This window comes from Myodes glareolus, chromosome X, assembly GCF_982192425.1.
Source record: "Myodes glareolus chromosome X, mMyoGla1.1, whole genome shotgun sequence".
Classification (NCBI taxonomy): Eukaryota; Metazoa; Chordata; class Mammalia; order Rodentia; family Cricetidae; genus Myodes; species Myodes glareolus.
The window spans coordinates 46607753-46624351 of NC_142053.1; the positions used below are offsets into that span (position 1 = coordinate 46607753).

At 41.0% G+C, this 16599-nt stretch overlaps 1 protein-coding gene across 6 annotated transcripts in view; it reads left to right on the forward strand.

The window, feature by feature from the left end:
* Acsl4 (acyl-CoA synthetase long chain family member 4) overlaps positions 1 to 4011 on the forward strand; it is a 65176-nt gene extending 61165 nt beyond the window's left edge. For all 6 annotated transcript variants that reach the window (XM_048428521.3, XM_048428524.3, XM_048428525.3 and 3 more), the window contains exon 16: positions 1190 to 4011. In XM_048428521.3, the coding sequence (XP_048284478.1) occupies positions 1190 to 1347 (158 nt within the window). In that variant the 3' untranslated portion in view covers positions 1348 to 4011. The remainder of the gene's footprint in view (positions 1 to 1189) is intronic.
* The last annotated feature ends 12588 nt before the right edge of the window (positions 4012 to 16599 follow it).

The following is a 16599-nucleotide window of genomic DNA, read 5'->3' on the forward strand; positions in this document are numbered from 1 at the left end:
TCAGCAGAAGTGTGGGCAATCTATCAGTTGCCACACATCCCACAAGAGATAGCAACTGCCAGTAACTCTTCAACTAAGGTTGGGGCCGTCTGGTGCATCCCCTTGACTTTGACAGGATTGTCTGCATTTTTGAAGTCAGTAACTATATAATTTTATTATCATTTTGTATGTTTAAAGTTTTTTCAGTATATAAATATTTAATCTGTTTGATTTTTAGGTGAGTAGTACTTTCTTCCACTTTAGTAAAGCTTACCACATCTTTTCTGCAAAATAGTATTTTTGTGTGTGTATGTGTTCAGGTGAGTGCATGTATGCTCGCAGACATGCTTGTGGAGGCCGGAGATCATTCCTTGAGAAACCATGTACCTTTCTTTCTTTGAGAAAGGGTGTCTCAGTGAGACCTGCAACTCCCCTCAGTAGGCTAGGCCGGGAACGCCAGGGGTTTCCTTACTTCTCCCCAACTCTGAGAGAGCAAGTACATGCCACTATGCACAGCTTTTCTAGGGATCAAACTCAGGCCCTCATGCTTGTGTGACAGCAGTTTAGTACCTGAGCCATCTTCTCAGCCTGTGTGGGACTGTTTTCTTGGTGTGAATTTCTAGACTAGTATTTTGGAGTCAAAAGAAAATGACATTAAAGGTTTTGTTTTCTTTTCCTCCCAATTACTGAAGTGGTCCCCATATCAGGAAAGCGCCACTAGCTTGTGGGGAGGACAGGGTTTCTCTGTCACTTTGGAGCCTGTCCTGGAACTAGCTCTTGTAGACCAGGCTGGCCTCGAACTCACAGAGATCTGCCTGCCTCTGCCTCCCGAGTGCTGAGATTAAAGGCGTGCATTGCCACACCCACCTATTCTACTAGCTTTTATTTCTGTTAAAGGCATATCTGCTGCCACATTTCTCTTTATTTTAAAAGACAACAGATTTCATTTTGATTTTAAAATATAGGTTTTAATCATAGTTTTTTAACCTCAATTTGTCTATTTTCTCCCAAGAACTTTCTGAACCCTGAATGAGCACTATAAAAATTTCATCAACTGTTTCCTATTAAAACAATCACATTATTAAGGTGCTTACGTATATAGTGTATATATGTTTTATTCACTGTTTTTCTCTTTCCATTCTCCTCCCTTCCTCCTCCTTTCTATACTCCTTGCCTCTTTCCTACCCTTCTCTTCCTTTATTTATTTCAGTGAAATTGGAGCGGTTTGAAATTCCAATCAAGGTTCGATTAAGCCCAGAGCCATGGACCCCTGAAACTGGTTTGGTGACTGATGCCTTCAAGCTGAAAAGGAAGGAATTGAAGAATCATTATCTCAAGGACATTGAGCGAATGTATGGGGGCAAATAAAATGGCGCTCTCTTATTTACATTTGCACAGGGGTGGCCTGAAGGTTTTTCAGTTCTATAGTTTAAGCCTTTGTTGATCTATCTGTTAGAATATTATATCTTCTAAAGACATCAAAACAAAGCAAAACAAAAATCAACCAAAAGTGGTTAAAATAGTTGCGTCTACTTTAACTTAGTTTTAAGTAGTTCTAGTGAAGCTGAAATGGAAAAGACATTTCCCTTTAGCTGTGATATTAATTTTAGAGCAGAAATTCTGTTTTTAAATTAGGCTTAGATAAACTTGTGTTTTTATAAAGAGAAGATACTTCATGCTAAAGTAAATAAATTGGAGTTGAAGTAGATGTAGTTGAGGAAATTTACAGCTTCCAGTGTCTGTTGTCTTCCTAGTTCAAAAGGTCCAATAGTAATCATGACAAAATTATGGATTAACACTACTCAAAGCAGGAGTGCTGCAGGACTTTAAAATTCTCTCGCAGCTATTTACCTTAAAAGGGGAAAAAAATCAGCTGTAATATAATATGGAGTCAGTATCTTGGAAGGTATTATTTTAAGATCATAATTTTCATGTAGGTTAGACATAGAATCATTACAAATTTGTGAATAATTACAGTGCCTGAAGTTAAGAATAAAACAGCATATACATACCAAAAATATCCAGTAACATGTTTGAAGGGAAGCTCAACTGCCCCTTTGGATGCCTGAGAACTAAAATCAGCACCTGTAATTATCCGAATGTCCCAAGAGAAAGTACACTTTGTCAAAGTGGCCTTTCTGTGTGTGATGTAGGGAAAGACAGACGAAGAGGAAAATGGCAGAGTCCATTGCAATTCAACAGGATGCATTGTTTTTCTGATAGGAAGCTCATGGAATCATAAAGATTCGAATCCGGATCCTTGCATAGCCCTGAACCTGGGAAAATAGGTTTAGACTCTGAAATTCTCTTTGATAGCGGGCTTGTTTTTTAAAAGGCTCTTGTATTAATTACATGTGTAATTTATGGTCTGTTTGCTGTTGCTGATTTGATTCTTGATCAGTAGTGTGCATCTCAGAGAGCCTTTCTTTTGCTTTCATTGCAGCAAAGCGGGTTATGATAAATGACTTCCTCAAAATCTCATTCAAACCTACGGGTGATTAATGAATTGTCTTGGATGAGCCTGGGGAAGTTAAAGGGAAGAAAACACTGTTACCACTTTTCCTGTTTGTGGAGAGTTAGAGACTGGAAATGCTAGACTTGCGAGGAGGGCAGAGTTACTTGATTAAGGACTGTCTGTGCAGTAACCTGGGGTGTGGGTTTCTTTTTAAATCTTCAGTTAAAGTCTGAGAATATATATTCTTGATAGATATTCACACTTGAACCATAGTTACTGTAAAAAGCAAAAATTCTTAATACTGTTATTCTTTGCACTTTTTCGTAATCATTTTATACACAAACGTGTATATATATATATTATATATATATATATATGTTGCTTACATTGTGTTGTACAGATGTGGGCCACCACTGCAACAAAATGAGTTCTCTGTGCTCTAAAATATTTATAAAGAAATTATTTAAATGTTATGTATATGGTGGTAATAAGAAAAAAGTCATCTGGTATTATAAGCAACAGCGAAGGTTTTTTTGTAAAAATTTCTTTTCAGTGTTCTACAAAATAAAATTGGAGGCAAGTTTTCCCTGAAGTTATATATGAGTTTTCTCATGCTTCCTCACTTGCCTTTGAAGTGTGAAAAGACATTATTAGCAAGTGGACTACTATTCAGATTCCTGTCCCCTGTGAATCCTGTAAGGGTGGTTTTCTTAGGCTTTTCCAATATGTGTATTCATTTGGAATGGTGATTTTCAATGTGAGTGCATGTGTACTATCTTACTTCAGATAATTGCACCCCACCCTCCCCATCTCCCAAAAGCTGGAACACTGCCAACTAATCTGTTGACTGGGTCCTTAAGAATCACAGAATTAACACTTAAGGTTGGGTGCTGCTAATTCTTCATGAAAATCCAAACGTTAAGGGACCAGGGAGATGCCACTGCCCCCTGACTTTTCATCAGAAATATACATGTTTATGTAAACAGAAATATTTTCCATTTTCATAGTGACTTTTTAAGTATTTGAGCCTAAAGATTTTGATCTCCATTTTTATACCTATTTAAATTGTTCACAGTTATTACATGTCAGCCATCAAATAAAGCTGTACTTAATAATGATTTTAAGTGTGTGCATTTCTAAGTTGAACACTCATAATTTTTGCTTTAATTACATGAATGAGTCTTGTTTCTTTGATATTTGTATTCATTCTTTTTTCTGTAGACTGGAGGTATGAATGATTCATCTAGTCTGAAGCAAGGGAGAGTCCTGTTTCTTTGTTCATAGAGACTGATTAGTAATCTTTGCCTATACTTTCCTGGAAGCATATGACAAATGTTTCTACAGTGACAAGCTGAGAACAGGTTAAAGACTGGGTGGCATTTGGGAACTGGAGAGAAATAATTTTAATTTTGAATGTAGTTACAAATTTTGTATTCATATTTGTACTTTCTGTTAAAATGCACGATTGTAGGATTGTTATTTAGATTTTTTTGTGTTTACCCTTGAAAAGCTTTGTTTGTTTTTATTTTTAAGTTTGCACTTGAATCTTATGAAATAAATCCACCTATGTTATCAAACCAACTTGTTCTTACTTACATGTCTGCATAAATCTACATTTGAATGTTACCTAGGCCTTTTAAGTAGTATGTTTGGGTATGTGGAATTATATTAAGTGGTTAACCTAGCTTTTATTAATCCCATCCATTAGTTTGGTTTATTTGAACCCAGGACTATTACTTTAATACAGTGAGTTGAATACCTTGTAATACTGAAACTGGGACAGAACTTAGTTATGGCGCATGAAATTGTTGGTAAATTCTAATAAATATTCACTAACTATAGGCTAAATGCTTACATAGAAATATGTGAGTTATATCATGATACACAGACATACATGTTATGTTAATAGCCTCTATTTTTTTGTTTTTGAAACTCTGGACTGGTGACTTTGAGCAAGTTAGCATTCCAGAGCTCCAATTCTCTATCTGGAGAAATTGAGCAGATTGACAACAGGATCCACTCCGTAGGTTGATAGGACAGTTGAAAAGAAGTAATCCATGTGCAGGATTGCCAGGACTTTAAAACTGAAATGGTTTTGTTTTCTGAAGGTGGGCCAGTACTGCACTGGGCTTGTCTTTTAAAATGTCTCTCTGTATGCGACATTTTAAAACATTGGGACAGTTGAAAAAAAGTAACCCATGGAAAGTGTTTAGCACAAGTCCTTCAATTAGCTATTATGATAATACCATAACCAGATCATTCATTCATCTGTCGGGTGGCTGGAAACTACCGACCAGCATACCAGGGGCCTTAAAGAATTCCCTCTTGTAGAGGAGTTCGTGGAAAGATATTTGGATTCAGAGGTCAGAGACCCAGACTTATTCTGTGCTTTGCTTTATAGTCATAGGCAAGTGGCCTCTCTCTCTCTCAGTCCGTCTTCCTCTCTGACTCTCTCCCACCCTTTTCCCTTTCTCCATCCCTCTCTCTTGGAGTCTTTTTTACCTCTCAGATGTAGCCTCTTAAAAGTTTACTATTTGGTGCTGAGGATGGAAAATAGGCTCTTACACATTCTTAGGCAAGCAGCCTGCCACTGAGCCACATCCCTAACCCACCCCCTTTTGGCGAAAGTTGGTGTGGTGTGTAGCCCAGGCTGGTGTCATGTTTAGAATCCTGATTCGGCCTACCTAGTGCTGGGATTACAGGTGTCCACCATCGCATACTGCTCAACATTTTATAAGACAAGCCCCGCTCGGTACCGATCAGCCTTCAGAAAGCAACGCCATTTCAATGTTCAAGTCCTGTCAAGTCCAATCCTATTAGATTCTCTGTCTCAGAACACAGCACTTAGGAAGGGCACCTGAGCTTGGTCTAGTCCTGCCAGATGCTACAGGGGACAAGGTGTCTTGTGCTCACCTCACATGTAACACGCTAAGAGTGTTTTAGAAGCAGAACTGTGAGGGAATAGTCTCCCTCTGTCCACAGAGGCTCTTTTGTACTTCAATATCTGGGAAGACTTCTTTGAAAGCCCCTAGTATCAGACTAGACTAATGCAAGAGAGGCAAGTGACTCTCATCATATTTTGCTAGAAACATATAACCTATCAACACAGACAACTCTGGGCCCATGCACACACATACAAGGGGAGGGGGGAGGTGTTCATTTCCAAAAACCTGGGTGACTAACTACGTGGAGTGAGATCATACACCAGAAATCTCCCGGAGATTCCATATGTGCCTGAGATACTGGTGCCCTCTGCCTTCAGGGTGGCCCAAACTCCAGACAGGTTGCTTTCTTACCCAATTTTCCCAGGGGATCAGCTTTTATTATCACATGTACTGAGCAGTGAGAACAGTTGAAAGCCCTCTTTTAGATAGACTCCTTTTCTTTAGTATGGTAACACATGGCCTGGTGTTTTGTCTGTGGTCCCAGGCAGATTGTCATAGGCTCTTGGCATAAAGGCACTCTGCTAATCTTAAACACTGCTAACATCTGTGCTGGCTACAGAGTATATGAGGAAGAAATAAACTTACGGGTGAGTGCAGTTTGGATACTCTGGCATGTTAAGGACTTGCAGGAGAGGTAGACAATAGGGCTACAATCAGATCTGCTCCTGCTGTGTCGCAGGCAGTTCGGAAGGCAGCAGAGGCATCCAGAATTGTTCATGCTTCTAGGCAATGGAAATCAACAGGCCCCATCACGTATTTAACGTATTGCTGTATGAATTGTGAGCCGCTGAAAAGCATTACTGTCCAAGAACAAAGTAAAACGTTCAGACAAATGGCAGTTGACACAATTGGTCTTCATTTCTCCCTTAGCATTGAATTTCAAGGCAGGCCCTGTCTATTCACTGTGGGAACAATTTCTTTCACGGTTTGGGGCCCGATTGCAATAATTCCTGAATGTTCCCGTATCATTTTTCAACTCAAGAGGCCCGCACCAAGATTCCTGCCACCCTCACATAGAGACCTTCCCTGCTGAGGTACAAGGGAAGGGAAGTGAGCCCTGCATGTTCCTTGAAGGTGTTAAGAATTGCCTTCCACAAAGCCAGTACATGCAGTAGAATCAGTACATGCCATTGTCCTTGGCTTCTCAGTTAGCCCTCATTGTCAGCCATATTCAGAGAGTCCGGTTTGATCACATGCTCCATCAGTCCCATTTTGTTTATCATCAAGCAAGATAGGAAAGCTCTTGGCAAACTGTAGGTTTATTTTGTTTCTACATGTTGATATTTTCTGAGAGGTTACTTTGCTTATTTTATTTGCAATTATCCTGATTAGTATAATACTGATATGCATTCTCTTTAAATGTGTACTAATTTGTATTCACACTTTTAAATAAACTTATATTACTTCTTAAAAAATAAAATAAAATAAAAAGAATTGCCTTCCATAGGCACAAAGAGCAGAGAGTGACTGCTCCAGACTGTTGAAGCTCAAAGATCATCTCCGGCATGATAGCTTTGGGGGAAGTAGGTTTGGAGTTCTCCCAGGTTCAGTTAAAAACCCCTCTCCTGCTTCCACAGCGCCTTAGCCTTACTGTTGAGAATGAAATAACAATGGCTGCATGCTTAACATTATATGCCAGGCTCTGTGTGCCCTAAGTACAGACATTTTTGTATACAACCTTTGCCACAATCCATTGTATGTGTTAGGAAAGTGGAGCACAGAGATATAGCACACAGTGACAGCTGCTAGGTGGCGAAGATGCACCTCAGGCACAGTTCATAGGTTTGTATGAGACTGGAGCTGCCAATTTCTTTTGTTTGTTTTTTGAGATGCAGTTTCTCTGTTTAAACAGCCCTGGCTGTCCTGGAACTCAGTTTATAGACCAAGCTAGCCTTGAACCCACAGAGATCCACCTTCCTCTGCCTCCTTTAGTGCTGGGATTAAAGGTGGACATCACCACCATCCAGCTGGATCTGCTCTTTTTTAAATTAATTTATTTCATTTTTTCTTTTTTTTTTTTTTTTTGCCTGCGTGTATGTCTGTGTGAGAGTGACAGATCCTCTGGAACTGGAGTTGCTGACAGTTGTGAGTGGCCATGTGGGTGCTGGGAATTGAACCCAGGTCCCCGAGAAGAGCAGTCAGTACTTTTAACTGCTGAACCATCTCTTGAACCCATGGATCTGCTATTCTTTAGCACTTTGCCTTGCTGTTGACCTCTACCAGTGTTTTCTGTACCCTCTGTTATAATGGTCTGGCTGGCACCAGCCATTTCTTTGCCTTCTTGAGAATTTTAGTTCCATCTCAGCAGGAAAGCATCTTCTCTGGGCCCCAACCACTAGAAATACTAGTTTAAAAAGTTCGGAAGAAATGTGAAAACTCCAGTCTGCCACCAGATGGCACTGTGGGAGTCCAAGGGCCCCTCATGCTTCCTCTTCCCACACCTTTCCCACTGAATGCTCCCAAAAGCATAGCAACACATTGTTTTCTTCTCTTGTTCAGGGAAGACCGAGTGGGTAGGGGAGACATTTTTCCAGATAATGTCCAGGTAGGAATTGGCGCAAATCTTACCAAAAATTTTATTTCATGACCTATGTCTTGACCGCAAAGGGAAAGTTAACCTTACTTCATTCTTTGAGACTCATGTACTTTTTCCAAATACCTCCAAGTGCTTTGTAGATCCTTGGCACCATTAACAAGCTAGAAATAAAATCAAGAACTGCCTAAAGCATGGAAGGAGGTTGAGCAGTGGAATGAAAGCATTTCTTGCCTGGAAACAAGGTATATTTGGATTCTGGTGGCTTTTGTATTAGTTAAATTTCTTCTCCTATCTCCACCTTTGCTTTCTCAGTGCATGTAAAATGTGAAGGCTGATCAGACATCCTGCTTAAAAACACCTTTTTCCTTTGGACACAGACAATAGCAGAATTATGATTTGGTTCAGATCTCAGCTTTGTCACCTATGTGATTTCACCTATGTGATTTGGGGCAAGTTATGTAACATCTCATCTTCCTTACCTCTTGGGCTTCAGTGTCCTTACATATACATGGGAATGGTGCTGCACCTACTGCCACAGGGCTGTCATTAAGAACCGACTGAGATTCTTCATGGAAAGTGCTTAACACAGTGACAACACGCAGATACTTTCAATAACAGTGGTTATTCCATAGAGCTGGTGCACACATTTTAATAACTTGTGTGGTTGTTCATTTAGTGATCATCAAACTTGAGGGCAGCATAAGACCTCAAAGCAGACTTTTCTTTCTTAGAAGTACAGAGGCAAGTTCGTTTCATAGATGCAAGACTGGTGTAGGAGGTTATTCTGTCTATGTGTTGCTTTCATTGGTTGAATAAAGAAACTTCCTTGGCCTTTTGATAGGGCAGAACTTAGATAGGTGGGGAAGACAGAACAGAATGTTGGGAAGGACAGTGTGGCAGATGCCATGGTTCTCCTGCCCAAGACAGAGCTGGTTAGAATCTTTCCCGGTAAGCCACAACTTCATGGTGTTACACAGATTGGTAGAAATGGGTTAGATCAAGATGTGAGAGTTGGCCAAGAAGAGGCTAGATATAATGGGCCCGGCAGTAATTTAATTAATACAATTTCTGTGTGATTATTTTGAGTTCCAGCCGGGTGGCTGGAACAAAGGGGCCCCGCACTCCTACTACACAAGACAAGGTTGTACATGGGAATGAAGCAGAGGACTGCAAAATAATCACGTGATTGAATTCCTCATCCATTACTTGTGAGAGCACAAAACTTTTCAAAAATGGCTTGGCAGTTGCTTATAAAGCTGAACCACATCTTTTCTACAACTGAGGATTTCTACCCCTAGGTATTTACCTTATGAAAAGTGATGCATATATCATGAAGAGGATTTCTACAATACTACTCACAGCAGTGTGATTGCTAATAGTCAGAAATAGAAACAGCCTGTGTGTGCTTCAGTAGGAAAAGGAATAAAAAACGTCATGGAGTCCAGCAATCGAGTAAAGCTCAGCAATGCCAAGGAACAGACTGCTTATTCGTGCAAGAGCATTGATGATTTTTGGAAACACAACTGAATAAAAGATGTCTCATTTTTAAAAGGGAGTAATATACATTGTTGGTGGGTATGCAACTTAGTGCATTCGCTGTGGAAAATGAGTTGAGGGTACATGGGAAAAAAGCTAAATGTATAAATGTATATCTAACTATCTCACTCCTGCATTTGTAGCCAAAGGAAATGAAGTCAGTGTTCAAAAGAGATACCCATTTCTGGCTATGCTGCTCACAACAGCTAAGATAGGGAACCAACCTAGATGCCTATCAACAAATGAGTGCATAAAGAAAATATGCTACATGAACACTGTAATAGCTACTATTCTATTGCCGTGAAGAGATGCCATGATGAAGGCAACTTTAAAAAGAAAACGTTTAGGTGGGGGCTTGCTTACAGTTTCAGAGGGTGAGTTTATATTGTCATGGTGAGGTGCATGGCAGCAGACAGGCAGACATGGCACTGAAGCAGTAGCTGATCGCTTACACCTTCTTGGCAAGTTATAGGCAGAGCCAGAGAGACTGGGTCTGATCTGGGGTTTTGAAACCTCGAAGCCTACCCCCAGTGGACATATCTCCTCCAAGGATACCATATCTCCCAATCCTTCCTAAACTGTCCACTAACTGGAAACGTACATTTCAGATATATAGGATCCATTCTCATTCAAACCACCACCACACACAGTATAGTATTACTCAGCCATTCAAAAGAGAGAATCAGGCCATGTCAGCAAGGACAGTGAGGCTGGAGGACTGCCTATAAAACCAAAGAAGGCAGACACAAGAAAAAGCATTGCTTGCCCTTGCTCGTGTAGAGCCTAAAAGTTGACCCCAAAATAAAATAATTTTTACTGGAACAGGGCAGTGGAATTAAGAATGGAAGAAAGGAGGGAGGGATGGATGCAACCCATGTGCACAATGTACACTGTGGAAATACTTCGCTAAATGCTTTCAGTGTGTACAATTAATACATTTAATTTTTTTCTGTTAGATTTTGTTATGTTTTGTTTTGTTTTGAGACAGGGTTTCTCTGTGTAACACTAGTTGTCCCAGAACTTGTTTTGTAAACCAGGCTGGTCTCAAACTCACAGTGGTGTGCCTGCCTTTGCCTCCTGAGTGCTGGGATTAAAGGCATGGTGCGGGAGAATTGTCTGTATTCTGTCAATCATATTTTAATAAAACGCTGATTGATCAGGCAGGCAGTATAGGTGGGAAAGTCAGACAGGAAGTAGGGGTGGAGCAAAGAGACTGGGAGTATTCTGGGAAAACAGGAAGCTCCCTCCGCAGTTCTGCCCAGACCACCAGAGAGGAAAGATGTAAGCTGCCCTGCTGGAAAAGGTACTGAGCCATGTGCTAATGTAGATAAGGATAGTGGGGTAATATAAGTTATAAGAGCTAATAAGTAGCCTGACCTAATGGGCCAATCAGCTTTATAACTTATAGAGATCTCTGTGTGATTGATTTTCTCTGGGACTTGCCGGTTGTGGAGTACCGGGCGGGAACAGATACCCCAACAAGCCGGCCGTCATGTTACAAAGGCATGTACCACCATGCCTGGCTAGGATCACTTAATTTTTTAAAGTATTTTCAGCTAGGAAGATTTGGTAAATCACTTGCCTTGTAAGTGTGAGGACCTTAGTTCAATTCCCAGGACACACAAAAAAGCTAAGTGTGCTATACACACATACACACACACACACACACACACACACATGTACACAACCATCTGCACACACATGAGCATATGTGTACATGCACACAGAAAAGAAGTCTTATTTTATGAGCATAAAATATATGTATATAAAATCATAGCATCCTCCTGTAGTATGAGGCCACTTATTCATTTCACAGCTGCCCAGACTCCTGAATAATCACATAGAAACTATATTATTTAGATCACTGCTTGGCCAATCACTTAAATGTATTGCTAGCTAGCTGTTACATCTAGAATTAACCCATTTCCATTACTTTATATTTTTCTATGAGGCTCATGGCCTACCAGCAAGGCTGGCAGCTTATGTCTTTCTCCTCTGGCGGGCTCCAGGGCATCTTGGACTTGATGTCCTTGACTCCACCTACTTTCTCCCAGCATTCAGTTTAGTTCCCCTACCCCCCGTGCCTATCTCTATTCTGTCCTGCCAGGCCCAAGACAGATTCTTTATTAACCAATTGTATTTACAACATACAGAGGGGAATCTCACATCATCCTCCATTATTCTCTTATCTGTTTTATTGTTCTTCATAGAACTTATTATCCCCTCCCAGATATACTTGTCATGTGTCTCTTCTAGCAGTAATATATACAGCTATCAAACAAAGTCTCCTTTGTTTGGCAGCTATACTCCAGTCTTAGCATGCCTAGCACTTAGTAAGTGCTCAAATTTTTCATTGAATAAAATATATGCATGTTGAGTGTTGTTATATTGTCAATCACTTTGAAAGTATTTAATAACAAAAATGAAGTGCATAGTGAGATGATTTGTTTGTATTGAGAACCACTAAACACTAAGTGGAACATGCAGTTTGTTTTCATTTATAGAGCCTGTGTCCTCCTTATCTGTCAGGGTGGTGGGGGGCCAGGGCTATAGGAGCTTCTGCTACAGAGCTGGAGAGAGCACTCAAGACACCAGGCGGGAACAGGCTGGGGGAAAACCTGGGGATCTCCTGGTCAGGAGACATTATCAGGCAGATGTACATCTTGGGCCCAACCACAGTGTTCGTGTCTCTAAGGTCATGCATGCTCAGTAACCATCTCAGAATAATAAGGCTTACACTAAAAGAATTATGCTGTAATAAGTCTATTTATTATGACCTGCCATTAACAGGCAACACCAATTCAACAATGGAAAAACTTTACAGAATATTTGCCTCTGGATCAAGGAGGCAAGTACTTAGGAGGAACTGTGAGTGATGGTAATGACATGTTAATATTTGTCAGTTTTTAAAATAATGTACAACTAATATTTATATAGTTGATTGTGTGTTGATTTTAAATTGAAAGGTAAAAATAAATAATTTGTAAATACTGAGATAGGAGTAAAGCACTTAAGGGTGTGCTGATAGCAGATAATGGCTCCATTGGTAGAGGGTGAGTGAGGAATGGGTACTGTTAGTATAGGATCTGACAAGCTGGATGTCTTGTGGTAGGCAAGCCCCTCAAAGTAGTACTGATATGTAGGGTAAAATGCAATAAGGCAGACAGCAAGCAGAGACCACCTGAGGCTTCTTCAGACAAGGCTTTGCACTCTAGTGCTTAGAGTGTAGATACACAATTCTTCCGGATCCAGAATTCTGTTTGGGTTTTTTGTCCACTGTTCATCCAACTCCATGTCCTGGAACTCCCTGCTTGTTTCCAATTCACAAATATGTACCTGGGAGAGTTATAAATCCACGAACGGTTCATCTATGAACCACATGCTGATGGTGCTGATGTGTCTCTAGGACCCAACATGGGGCATTGCACAGAAAAATGTGTAAAAAGTGTTGGATGAATGCAAGCTTGAAAGAAGGACTTCTGGAATGATGTGTTTCCAGTCCACAACTGGTACTTCATGAAATCATTCCTCTCCAGAATCGTGGCTTTCCCAGTCTTCTGGCCTCCAGCAGTGTGTGTCATCTGTGCCTGTCCTTTGTCAACTAGCCAAACCCAACAAAGTTCCATTCAACCAGCTTCCATGGAGCTGCTCTGTTGCAAGGACTCAATCTGAAGAAATGGGGAAAGCATGTCCTAGTCCATGGTGCCTCAACTGTATTTTAAAGGCAATCTGGACATGGGTCAGAGCCTTTTCTAAACAATTTTAATACTCAAATATATTATTATAAATGACTTCCCTTTTCCAACATGTGTGATTACCATTCAAGAAATAAATGGTGACGGATTATGGATAAACAGAAGATTATTTAGCAGGCATGGAACAAGTAGGGGGAGCTGTAAGGCTGGGGAGGGTTAAGAAGGAATCCCTGTCTGACACAATCAGTCTCATTAAGTGTGAAAGGGAGGACGAGTGGTATCTCAGACATTCAGGACTGTCCTGGGACTGGGGTTTGAAGGGATGCTCAGTGTAGTCCCTGGTGGATAAAGGAAGCCAGATCCTTTCCCCCATGTGATGTCCTCTTTCTGAAGATTTGCCTATTTAAATTTGATTACTATTCATTTCTGCTTCCATCTTCATATGCACATCTACACACCCAATGGAACTGCACATTAGTAATTTGCTTTTGTTTTGGTAATGCTTTCTTTTTATGGAATTAGTTGTACTCTTGTATGTCTTCGATAGAACACTACTTTCATGGATTTAAAAAATTGTTATTATACTAAGTTACATGTGGCCATTTTCATTCAAGTACATAACATACTTTGAGCATAATCCCCTCCATGTGAGTGCTCTCTCTTTTCTTCCCTCTCTGTTCTTCTTGTTCCTCTCGAGCAGTGGTTCCCAACCTTCCTAATGCTGCGACCCTTTAATACAGTTCCTCATGCTGTGGTGACCCCAACCATAAAATTACTTTTATTGCTATTTCATAACTTTAATTTTGCTACTGTTATGAATCATAATGTAAATATCTGTGTTTTCCAATGGTCTTAGGTGACCCCTGAGAAAGGGTCATTTGACCTTCAAAGGGGTCTCCACCCACAGGTTGAGGACTGCTGCCTTAGACTGTTTCTGCTTCTGCTTTCATGCCATCTACACATACATGATGATATGAATCTCTTAAACCTAGGATCGATAGTGAACTTCTAGGAATAGCAGAAATATTACAACAATGAATCATTTAAATAAGTGATAGATCTATTGTCTGGAAGGTTGTCTAGAGAATGAAATTATGTTTTCAGAAAAGAGAGCGTGGCCTGGAGAAGTGCACAGCATATTACATGAGAAGGATTGATTACTGGGACAGTGTGTGTGCATACATGGCTGTACACCTATGCAGGTGGGAGAACACGGACAATTGATTTGGGGATGCTTTGTGTTTTAAAGGATCTTTGCATTTAGCATTGCAATCTAGATTTGGACAGAGTCGGGAGGCGTGCACTGTAAAAGAAGTGGGTAGTACTAATGGGAATATGGTACAAGACTTCCTTCAGCCAGTAGCATTCATTTTGTTTGCTTTTGAGACCTGCTTTTCTTACTTAGCCCTGTCTGGTGTTGAACTTGGAGCAACTCAGGATGCCAGGATTATAGGTGTGTGCCACTGAACCTCACTCTTTCTCATTTTGAGCAAGGCAAAAATGCACAAAGCGTCAGAGAAAACCCCCAGGAATGTGCTTTTATTTTTTCAGTTGGAAGGAAGAGAGGTTGTCTATTGGTGGTCAGAACTCAAGGCCCACCAAAAAACACTGGGTCTATTAAAGAAGCCATGGGGAACAACTTGGGCTTCCGGATCTAGGGAGAATTGATTGCAGTGATGTTGGAGAAGTATTCTAGCCACAGCAGGAGGGGGCGGGTTGGGTTGTAAGCAGGGAGATTTGCCAAGAGACTCTCAGTCTGCGAGTTTGACCTGGGTAATGAGAGCATGGATTAAGCACATGGCAATAAAACCCAGAAAGGAAGAAGCGGCTGGATCTGAGAGATGCTATGCAGAAAGGATCAGAGCTGGAGATTCACATTTGACTAAGTACTTGCCAGGTAGCAGGTGAAACTATGGAAAGCAGACACTTTCCAAGGTAATGGGCATTAAGAGAGGATAGCTGAGGGCTGAGTGTTGGGGATCCCAACAGTTAATTGGAGGAGTGAAGAAGAGGGAGGGGCCAACAGAAAGCAGAGAATGATGGATCAGAGAGATAAGAAGAGAAACTTGAGAATGCAATGCCAGGCGTGCCAAGGCTAAGACAGTGACAGGAAGGACTTGGGGGCTGCCATGTCAAATTTACCTTGCAAGTCAAAAGGGAAAACTGAGGAGAGACCTCTGAATTTGGCCAGGAGGCCGCAGGTGATCATACAGAAAGAGGGGTTTGGTAGAAAGTATTGGGCAAAGGAGGGAAGAGGAAGGAAATAGATGAAGCTCACAGACCCTACCCACGTAAGGAGAGTCATGTAGTAGGGGCAAGACAAAGGTCAGATCTTAGAATTTTGTTTTGTTTTGAGTCAGGGTCTCACTCTATAGCCCTTACTGGCTTGGAATTCAGTACATAGATACACAGAGATCCGCCTGTCTCCGCCTCCCAAACTCAGGGATTAAAGATGTGTGCCACCAACACCCAGCCAGACCTTACAGTTTCAGCACTACTACTTGACTTTCTTAATCTGTTTCCTTTTTGGAAAATGACAGTAATATTATGAGTTCATGAAGCTGTTGAAAAGTCCAAGGTTAATGGGTTATTCTTTACGTTATGGTGAGGAGCATTTTCGCCTTACACACCGTCCAAACCTTAGTTATTTTTAGGCATGCTTCAACAGACAGGAGGAGTCTTTCAGTTCGACAGCTTTATCTCTGGAAAGTCGCTGCTTTGGAAAGTCCCTCGTGGTGTCTTATGGCATTCATCAGTTTAGCAGTCATTCCCTGTTCTGAGCCCTGCTGAGGTGAGAAGCCTGGGGCCCCCATCCAAGTCCTGTGGAATGTCTCTGTGGTCTGTTACAAGTTGTGAAGCTGAGATATATTGGTACCAACCTTGTCTAAACATCTTTAAGGTTGGGGGCCCCTGATGGGAGAGTGGACAGAAGGATAGCTGGGGCAAAGGTGCCAGCAAAGCCCTTTGAAACTCAGTGGCAAGGCTGGAGATGTGGCATAGCAGACAAAAGGACTTGCAGCTCTTTCAGAGGACCCAGTTCAAATCTCAGGATCTCGCCCAGTCCCCCACCATGACAGCTCACAACCATCTGCAACTCAAGTTCCAGGGGATTTGGTATCCACTTCAGGCCTCCCCAAACACCAGACACACATGTTGTGTGCAGAAACACATGTGGACAAAATACTCAAACAATAAATAAAAGTAAGTTTTAAGAACTCACGACACTTACAGCTTGGTCCCTGAATCAAATGGTATTTATTGATCAGGCAGCCTTGTCTGCAGAATGTCCATAAGATAGACTTTTTCCTGCTATTTTCTCATGTATATGTCTCTCTACAGCCAGACATGACCACAACTACCTCATTTTTTTTTAACTTCTTTTATCTACAAATGCACCCTTTTTGACTTTGTCAATCCTAGTCTGTATTTAATTTAACACAGTCCAAAGTTTTG